This window comes from Pteropus vampyrus, unplaced genomic scaffold (genome assembly GCF_000151845.1).
Source record: "Pteropus vampyrus isolate Shadow unplaced genomic scaffold, Pvam_2.0 Scaffold24, whole genome shotgun sequence".
NCBI lineage: Eukaryota > Metazoa > Chordata > Mammalia > Chiroptera > Pteropodidae > Pteropus > Pteropus vampyrus.
The window spans coordinates 2041865-2052531 of NW_011888805.1; the positions used below are offsets into that span (position 1 = coordinate 2041865).

The 10667-nt window shown below is 32.8% G+C and overlaps 1 protein-coding gene across 1 annotated transcript in view; it reads right to left on the minus strand.

The window, feature by feature from the left end:
• The window catches only part of STXBP5 (syntaxin binding protein 5), a 156354-nt gene that overhangs the window by 27878 nt on the left and 117809 nt on the right, over positions 1-10667 (minus strand). The window contains exons 21-23 of the mRNA XM_023528328.1: positions 7746-7805; positions 7596-7643; positions 3734-3888 (exon numbers count right to left, since the gene is read on the minus strand). Of these exons, the coding sequence (XP_023384096.1) occupies positions 3734-3888; positions 7596-7643; positions 7746-7805 (263 nt within the window). The remainder of the gene's footprint in view (positions 1-3733; positions 3889-7595; positions 7644-7745; positions 7806-10667) is intronic.

Below are 10667 nucleotides of genomic sequence, written 5' to 3' on the forward strand. Positions count from 1 at the left end.
GTTTGTATTCGTCTTCAGGTTCTATAACCCTTTCTTCTGTAGTTTCCATTAGGTGACACTAAACTCATCCAGTAAATTCATCATTTCAGATATTAAACTTTATAGTACTAAAATTTTCATTTTATTCATTACAGAGTTTCTACTATCTCTGCTGTGATATTCTCCATCTGTTTACTTATTATGACCATTTTTCCTTCTAGTATTTGAACATTTATAGCAGATGCTTTGAAATCCTTGGCTGCTAACATTTAGGTCATCTTGAGGTCAGTACTGATTTTTAAATTCTTGATTATGGGTCGTGCCTTCCTACTTTTGATTGTGGATCTTTATTTCACATGTCTTTTGATTAAATGCTGGAACTTTTGATTAAACACTGGACACAGTTGAAGGGAGTCTGGTTTACAGCATCAACCTTAAGAGGTGTTTTGTTCTGCCATGCGGTTAAATTACTGGTGGATCCTCTTGGTTTTACCATGCTTGGTTTTATTCTTTGTTAGGGTGGACCTATTTCAGTTTAAGTTGTTTGAGGGTATGGCTTTAATGCTGAGTGATCCGTACTCCTCAGGAGTGGCCTTTTGGGGATCAACAGAATGACTGAGGTGCTCGGCAAGGCCTAACTGTAACAACTCCTAGCACTGTGCCACTGAGTGACCGCTGGGATCACTGGTCAGCTCTCACCCTCTCGTGAAGCGGGTGGCTGCCAGTAGGCCGTGTGGACTCTTACTCAGCCCATGTGCAGCCCAGCTCTGAGGCAAGGACCTGTACTAGGTCTCCATACAGACTTCTAGTTCTTCCTTGAGCAGTTCTTTCTCTTCAGTGCCTTGCCTCACAAATTCCAGTCACTAACAGCCAGAACTCCAATTTCTGCCATCTTAGCTTAATGAGACTGCAACTGCACTTGGGTTCTACCCATCCTGCACTGCAATGGGAAAGCGTTCTGCGGCAGCAAGTTGGAGAGATAGTGGGGCTCATCACATGTTTACCTTCACTCTCAGGGATGACAGTCCTGGATTGCATGTTGCTCAATGCCTGGGAGGAAGAGCCTCATGCATTGTGACTATTAGAGTGGGAGGCTACTAATAGTAGTCTGCTACTAAGTTGCAAAACCTAAGGTCTCAAGTTGAAATTCAGGCTGTTTGTATCTTTCAATTTTTGTGACTCCTTCTGGGGAATACAGTTGTTTTCAGGTCTATTTAGTTAACCTCCTTGAGGGCAGATCCACTTTTGGAGAAGCTCCAATCAGTCGTCCAGGTTTATACTCTGTTCTTCAGTATAATTTTATGATGAATGGTTGCAGACTTTATACAGCAATTTTCTGATGCTCATTTTTTTACTTCTTCAGAATCTCAAAAGCTCTTGACAACCCAGTTACCTTGTCAGTTGATTTCACTGCACTTGTAAAGAAGCTTCTGCTCATGTCCTGAAGTTATTCAACTTCCATCGAGGCTTTCAAACTGAAGACGTATGATTTGAATAAATTCTTGAAAGACAAATTGCTTTTTTTTCTCAAGTGTGTATTCTTTAACTCTTGTCCCTTACACTCAGTATCTTCCTAGCTTTACAGTCCTTTGTCACTAGAGAGAATAAACTAGCTCTCTTTTTCTATGCCTCTGTCCGAAGCAAAAACAATGGGAATAAAAGTAAAGTTTTCCAAGTTGAGGAAAACTGATATCACAGATATGTCTCAATAGGCTGTGAACTTGAGTCTCTGCTCTCTCCTTATAAACCTGACTGAGGATATCAAGCTGGCTGGCTGAGAAAGCAGGAAAGAGCTGCACGTTCCCGGTAGCAATAATGAAGTTATATCTGATCACTATAATCACATTTGCAATAGTAGTTTCAATACCAAGGAAAGATGCATGATGTTCAAGAGAAGCAAATCTCAGGGCAAGAGGTCTGCTGGGACCATTATGCCACAGATGACACATTCGCCATGATTTATACTTTTTTAGTCCTTTGCAACTGTAGAAATCTTTGTAAAGTTTTTCAATTATGAAGATTCTTATTGCTTCTTTGAAATTAAACAGATGCTTTGTAATTTTCTTAGTTTTTCTACCCACTGTGTTCTACCTCTTATTTTTCTAAGGAAGGTTTCTTGAAAGAAAGGAACACAGAAATATAATTTCTGCTTTTACAGAATGTGATTTTTAAAGTAACCAGCATACCAACAATAAAAGGTAAAAGGCCTTATTATTATGAGAATATGAAAATGATGCCAAAAACTTGATCTTTGTTTATACTGAGATGTTCAATAATTAGAATAAAGTGAAAATATCACTTTTCTCATTACCAGCAGAGATCCAATGCTACCCCTTTCAAGGATAATGTTGAAATGTATATTAAGTAAAAAGAATCAGAATAGTAATAAGACTAAAAATCAGCTTATGGGAGATGGTAAAAATCCAAGGGGAAAAGTGGGACCAAGAAGTAGAAACTCTTATCACTTATCACACATTATTTTACTAGCCATTTGAACTGATATTAATATCTATCTAACTTCCATGTGTTTGGAACAGAATTATCTTGGAAAATACTGCATCTATGTGTGTGTCTAGCACTTAATGTGTACAGAATAAACACGGTGATTAATGAATAAGTAAATGAGTAAACAAACAGGTCATTGGAAATTTACTTCTATAGAAAAAAGGTGAATTTCTTCATAAAAGAAATGAAATGAAGAGAAAAAGAGGGCAAATTAAATATAGGCCTATCAATCAAAAAAGATGAATTTTGGAAAAATAGAACACATGTCTATAAACTGAAATGAAGGAAAACCTTTAAAAAGATACTAATACCTGTCCGGTAAAGGTTTGGTAACAATTTCTTTTAATTTTTGAATGTCTAGAGCTTTTGTCCTTGATATTTTTCCTGTCTCTATTTGCTTTCCATAAATTCATAAAACTTAATGTCTAGGATATCACTATAATTAAATTCTGCAACATTTCAAAGTTCATTTTCAACAAAATAAAAGGTATTAGATACACTTAACATAATAAGTGTTATGGATTGAACTATTTTCTCCAAATTCATATGTTGAAGCCCAGCACCTCAGAATGCGACCTTATTTGAAGACAGGGCCTTTAAAGAGGTGACTAAGTTGAAATGAGGCCATTAGGGTGGGCCCTAATCCAATGTGACTGGTCTTTGTAAGAGCAGGAAATCTAGACAAACACCAGGGGAGCACACATGTAGAAGAAAGACTATGTGAGGACACAGCAAGAAAGAGCCTGAGAAGAAACCAAATCTGTTGACACCTTGATTTTTGACTTCCAGCCTTCAGAAGTATCCTAGACAAAAATGAACGTCCTTTGTTTAAACCATCTAGTATGTGATATCTTGTTACGGCGGCCCTAGCAAAATAATACGACGAATAACGGCAGAACGTACGTGGCTGGGTTAATAGTTCTGCTCCAACAATAGTTGACGAATTATTCGGTAATATAACTTTCATCTGGACTAATTTTCTTTATGTTAGAAAACAAACAGCAAGTTGTTTTTAGAAAGAGCACTGTATATGTAAGAAAAAGACGATTCTATAGAGAGATAAACGCACATACAGTTAAATACTGGGATACAAAACAAAAAGACTTCGCCGAGCAGATTTTATTATGAAATTTACCAGAAAGTACATCAGAAATATAATTAAAACTTGAATACAAAATATGTCATACTCTTCAGATTTTAGTCATCCTGAAAAAAAAAAAAAGAAAAAAGAATTAATTAGAGGAACTCAGATCTGTACAATGGTTTTAAAGTATCTGCCTGTGAAACTTCGTTCCTCATCAATTAAGGGTAATAATCTTTGAAAGTAGAAAATATTGAAGTTACCTGTAAAAATGGCATTACTGCACACTTGACTCATCTTCTCTTTCAAAATGAGCTTCTTCTCTTTCAATGGCCATGTTGTGGATTAAATATAAAGAATTTCTATAAGATGTAACAGCCACATTTTGGGTTGAATATTGGGGAATATAAGTAAAAATATCGGCACTAACTTGAGTTTTACAATGAATTGAAATAATTTTTATAACTTAAAATTCTACTTAATTTAATACGTAACTTTCATTCATACAGCAAACTCAAAATGGACCTCTAAGAATTTATTTTTCAGCTTGTAAATATAAAAGAATTGGGAAGACAGCACAAGAAAAAGAGATCATGAGTGGCGATATGCTATAGTAAAACAAGTGTCAAGGGACCTGGATTTTTTTCCTAACTAGGTGATCACCATGGGATATTACTTTAGATGTGCCACTTAACTTCTTTGAGACTCAATTTTTTTCCTTGATAACCAATCTCATTTTCTAAATGATTTACAGACATCCCTCACACTATAGGAAAGTTATTCATTTTGGAAATGTTGATCATTAAAATTTTAATAATGAAAATTAATCGTAAAGTATGAATAGGCAAACAAATCATTATATGTGTATTACACACATGTACCTCTTTAGGGATGCTACAATTGCATTATATTCTGCTATATTTTTGCTGTTAAACTCACAAGGTGAAAGTTATGTCTTTTTAAGCTGCTGGTCTTATACATGAAGAAGAAAGTCATTTACCTGAATTAGCAATCCGTCAAGAAACAATGAAGCTACGCTGTGAATACTTGGGTTAGGGGACTCTATTGTTTGCTGTACTTTACCTTGAGTTTGGTCTTTAAGGAAGGTATTTTTCTAGGCACTGTATATTATGTTTGGGTGATGGTACCAAAATGGCATCCATGATCTGCTGCTAGGACAGTACTTAACACAAGCCATCTTTTTTCCAGGTTACCATGCAGATAGCAGGGCCATAACCAGATTAGCTAATTGTAAATCACTCAATGGATTTGTTTTTGAGTCCTTACGGCCTTCAGTAAATTGTCTTAAGAGGTACTATTGTAGTGTCAAGAGGACAAAGAGTAGAGTCAGGCTACCTGGGCATAAATGCTGGCTCTGCCGTTCACCAGCTTGTGACCAATAGATACATTACTTATACTTTAATTCTCAAGTTTCCTTATCTGTAAAACAGGGAAATAACAGTAAGTAGATCACTGAGGTTACTGAGTGGATTAAATAAGAAAAATGATTTTTAAAGGGCTGGTACGGTACCAGCAAAACTAACTGTTAAGTATATTTAAAATACATACATATTTTTATCGTTTATCGTTCCAGCTATCTCAGCCATACTGTCGTGCAGTACAAACAGGGTTGATTTTCCATGCTTGGGTTAGAGTGTTAAAGAGAGGATGGCATCCTGCAACCTATCCCTCTCCCTGGCTTCTCCAATATGAAACGAGCTGAAGTAACTTTCCGAGTAGGTGAAACTATGGGACAAAGTTTCAGAGCCAAGACATTCTGTCAGCCTTTCACACAGTGGTTCTTTTGCCAGTGACAGCGCTGGAGGTTTTAGGCTTAATTCTTAGGCCTTCCCTTATTGGGTGACTGCATAACTGCCTAAAGCTGAAGCTATAAATGTTCGTATACTGAGGAAGAGACAGGAGATGATTTTAGGAGGTTCAGGATACTTCAAAGCAACTATGGGACCGGATGACAGGAAACAGTGAGGTCACAACATTCAAGGAGTCCTGGCACTTTTGACATAATAGCTTTATATGGAAAACATGTCTTGACAGAGAGATTTTTATAAGATCCTATAAGGTTTTTACCAATGTTTCATTGACACATTACATGTTTTTCAATAGCATATTTATGCTAAGTCTTACTACAAAACTAGACATTAATGTAGGGAGATAAACTGCCATTTTTTTTTTAAACTGCAAAAACTTTACAGTCTAAAATGGGGCAATTTCCATTTGAATGAAGAAAAAATTTAGAAATGAGCTTTCCTTCTTATACCTTGGGATATATCTTGGGATTAAAAAGACATGAAAAATTCCAAACATAAACAAAATTATATATAAAATAGAATATGTAACAGTGGTTTCTGAAGATGAAAAATAATTATGTATAATTTTATAAGTAACAAAGTTTCAAAAGCTGAATAAAGTTAACGTGTTTCCCAATAAATGTAACTATAAAAACTGGCATGACAAAAAGAAAAACTTGCCAATACATAAACAGAAAGCAAGAAACATTATCAAAGAACTATCCTTCCAGTAATGTTCTCAGTCCTAAGAAATGTGTTAACTGATGTTTTTCAAATATTCACGATCAGATATTCCATGTTACATATTATATTCAAAACACAGAAACAAATGGGAAGCTAGTCAATACATTTAATAAAGGAACTATAACTTCGGGATCAAAAATTAGAAATTATTTAAAAAATTTAATTATGTACAAAGTCCCTTTCATGCAAGATAAAATTCCTAGGTAATTGAATTCTAAAAGTTCTTTGGTAAACTCTACATAGGAAGGTCACTTCTAATTTTTTTATATTATATAACAGTAAAATAACCTCTAAAGTACCATTAAGATAGAATACATTTTAAAGAAAAATTTGTTGAAAAGGTATTATGCTATAATGCTAGTATATAATTAAAACAGCTTAACTATTACCAGCTGATTAAATTAAAACACACAAATACAGAAGTAAATAATTAATTCTCCATTAACAAAGAGGCCTTTGCTCAAGAATAAACCACCTTATTTAAAAAATAACCAGAAGTGTAACAGTCAGCCAAGTTAATATGATTAAACAGGGTTCAATTTACAACATGCAGACAATACAGATATTGCTTCTAAGAATTTCTGAAATTTAATTTTACTATATAATGAAAATTATCACTTAAAAAAAAGTAAATATATTCTTGCTGTCTAGAAATTCACCTAATTTCTAGAATACGTAGTAGGGGGTTTTGGAGAAATAAGTAATACAATAATAGTATAAACAAAAATTTTGGATTTAAATCAAAGATTAAATTAATTCTCTTTTTATAAAATGGTGTTTCTCAAACCTTTAAAAATCTTTAGAGAATATTCAAATTTTTGTAACCAAAAACTTTAGTTTGATTATGTCCTCAAAGTTGGACTTTGTCAAACTTTTGTCCATGATTTTTAAACTTTGAAAACCTTAGATTGAGTAATTTATTTCAAAGTATATTCATAAAAACAATCAAAAGGAATAATATAAAGTACTCTTCATTGCTCATTTTTACTTGGGGGAAGGTGTCCTAGAAAATTCCCATTTAACCCAAGGATAGTGCAGATTACAGACTAAAAGAGTTAATCTTTTAGAGAAACATTACTTTGAAATTTGGGGTCTTAAAAATGTGAGGAGGATGGAATAAAGGTAGAAAAAAATACAAATAACACTCTAAGGGAAATAAAAACTTAAAAATGGGAGTATAAAATTGTACTGTTTATGGTATAAATTGAACCCTGCTTTATTTTAAAGTAAAGCAAAAATGAAAATTAATAGAATAATTCACACTGTAAGTCAGAAGAAGAACTGCAATCCCAATTCAACTGATTTTTAATAATTGTTGCCCCGATGAGTTAAGAAGACACAGAGCCCAAGAGATTATTTAGGAAAGGAATAACAAATTAATATATTCGAAATACAATGCATTAGATAATTTTTTTGGTGTTGAGTTAGCATTGCATATAGCAAGGATTAGAAACAAAATAGAAATTTCTATTTCCTACCTATATCACTGGCTACCATCTTGGAAAACTTTCTGCTTTTGGTCTTCACTGAAAATAATATTTTGATATAAAATGTCAAAATCTATTCAAAGTAAACTAAATGAATTAAATATAATTAAAAGAAAATACTTTAAAATAAAGATACTATACCCTTTTCTATAAAATTATTCATTTTTTGTTCATCATCTGAATTGTGTGGTGATGAAGAACCTACACAAATGAAGACAATGGAAGGAACAGGCACATAGTCAGTCACGAACACTGAGCTGTCACAGACAAAAGTACAAACAAAATAATCTGGTAACTTCTAAAACAAATTTCCCCACTACTGGACACAGGGACATGTCATTTATATAGTTAATAACATTCTTAAAATAGCACAGTAAGAATGACAGTCGGTAGTGCATTATCTTTACAATGCACCAATCCCTAGTATATATAAATATTAACTCTAACCTATAAAAATTTTTCCATGTTACAACCACTTGGTCAAATCTTGATATGTATGTTAGAGAACACATAAAAATACGAATAGAGGTTAATTGTTTTTGAAAGAAAATGTAAAAATTCTTGATATTAGTTAACTGAAGAAGGTTTATCTGGTAGAACTAAGAATCCTGTTCAAGTATTATACTGGCACAATTTATTTTAAAGTTAGTTTTCTAGATATAAACTTCAAAATAACATATAAATTCTACTATTACCATAGAGATCTTTAATATACTGAGGATAGTACTTCTAAGATTTTGTCATTTTTCTTTTAAAAAGGTGTTTCTAATTTTTCATAGTATTTTTTAAATTTCAAACACATATCTTTTACTATAAATGCAATTCTGAGTAATATTCTAATTGACTTTTATCAGAGTTAAACCACCTATTCTTTATAATACAGTTAAAATATCTCATTCATTAAATTTTTCAATTGCTCCAGCTGTAAGTAAATCATTCCTCTTCCTTTGAATTACCATAATACTTTATTTGTATACTTCTGATGTTAATCATTTGATACCTTATATTTTAAGTTTACACACATCTGATCTTTCTCACTGGACTGAACTTCTGAAAAGCTGGGCCCCCATATGATTGTATGCCCTTTGCACTCAGTGGAGTGTTTTGCCTGCAGAAATCTCTAAGTAAACATTTGCCAAATGAATAAAGGTTTTCTGGTAGGAGCAAATATCTAAGACATAACTGACAGTAAATAAAAAGGTTCGTGTGTGTGTGTGTGTGTGTGTGTGTGTGTGTGTGTGTGTGTGTGTGTGTGTGTGTGTGTGTGTGTCTGTGTCTGTCTGTCTCAGTGAAAGTACCAAACCCTAATAAATAAGGTTAAAATTTGCCACAAAATCACTTTTTCTTTGGCCCGGTGGAAAATATCTTTGAGGTCTCTTCACAGACCAAGTAAAACCTGCCAACATTGGCAGGATCCAATTACTTTTATAATAACTTAAAAGGTTATTCTTTAAAAAACAAGTAATTTTTGCTAAATAGCCACTTATAGATCCTCAAAAATCCTATATAAAAAAAACACATAAGTAACAATGAGCTCAGTAACATTTTAGAAATAGAAATAGCTATACTTATTTTTCATATAAATGTAATTCAGATTTAAACAAGATAATGGTTATAAGATGCATATATTTTTTAAAATATCACTGTCATCTCTGGTACTGAAGAGACACATGAATGTATAAAATTTACTAATACTTGTTTTACTTAACATACTGAATATTAGAGCAATAGCAAGATAAAATATCTAAACATAAATATAAAATAATAAAAATGTTTAGTATTTCCAACCTAAAAATAGGCAACATAAGCCGTAAATAAAAATAAAACAAGCAGATTTACAGATTTATTGTTCCCTTAACTGAAAATGCCTACCACTGGTTGTCATACTTCTGTGATTGCTCATGAAAAACTTCCAACTATGTTTTCAGCATATCCTACTTGAATATATTTACCAAATTAATATGATTAAACAAACACAGAAAATACCTACAGCTTTTTATTTTTCTCTAGGGTACCTGGCAACTCCTGAAGGCATCATTTAATTTATATCATGGTCTGTGGGGCTCTGGATGTCTTTCAATTCGAAATAACCTAACAAATGTTTATCATTTTAACATACATACACATACATGCATAAATACACACACATGCACACATACGCACACATATATTTTAGATGCAGTACTAAAAAAATTCCAACACTACTAAAGTGTTCATTGAAGCGATCTGAGTTCTTTGAGATAAAGATGAAATGGAGATAGCAGAAATAATTTTGTGTTAACTCAGGATGGTAGAATTTTCTATTTCAAAGAGACTCTTGGTTTATTCAAAAATAAATGTGAAAGGCAAATTATTTTTTAATAGAGCTTTGATACTGACTAAACTATTGAGATCACAAATCTTGATTGAGATTTAAAATCTTTTCAAAAAAGGGTCTGTTTATATGTAGTATATTGAGTAAACACACTAGTTTTGATAAAGGGCATATCGCTACTTTTCATTTCCATAACAGTGATCTTCCTTTAAGTATTTATAAGGGACTCACTTGAACTTCCAACCCACTATGATACATTTCCTCCTCTCTCATTAATACAGTTTTCTATTAACTATATTGGTTTTAATGATCTATATTGTATCATTTAACTATTTGTCATTATTATTTCCCACTGTACTGCAGAAAGTATTTGAGGCTAGTAATTTGGTTTTAATAACATGATCCCTTTGTGGCTCTTCAGATTTACCTCAAACTCACTCCCATCCATTTTTCTTTTTCAACCATCCTAAATTAGAATTTGCATGTGTCGGTGAGAAGAATGATAATAAACTCTTCCTTTATTTCCTTATTATAAGGCTGACAGGAGTAAAAGTAAAAAAGTTACAAATGTACAAAGAGTAAGACAATTGGCCTATGATACTGGGCCTAAATTTCTATTAACTATTTAAAAACAGGCTGTAATAATGGTGTGCAAGGAGTAGCTTTCCAGAATTTTATTCTAGTTTTTATTATACTTCCTAGTCCTTATGCATGACTGACATCTATCTCCTGCTATATGAAACACATCT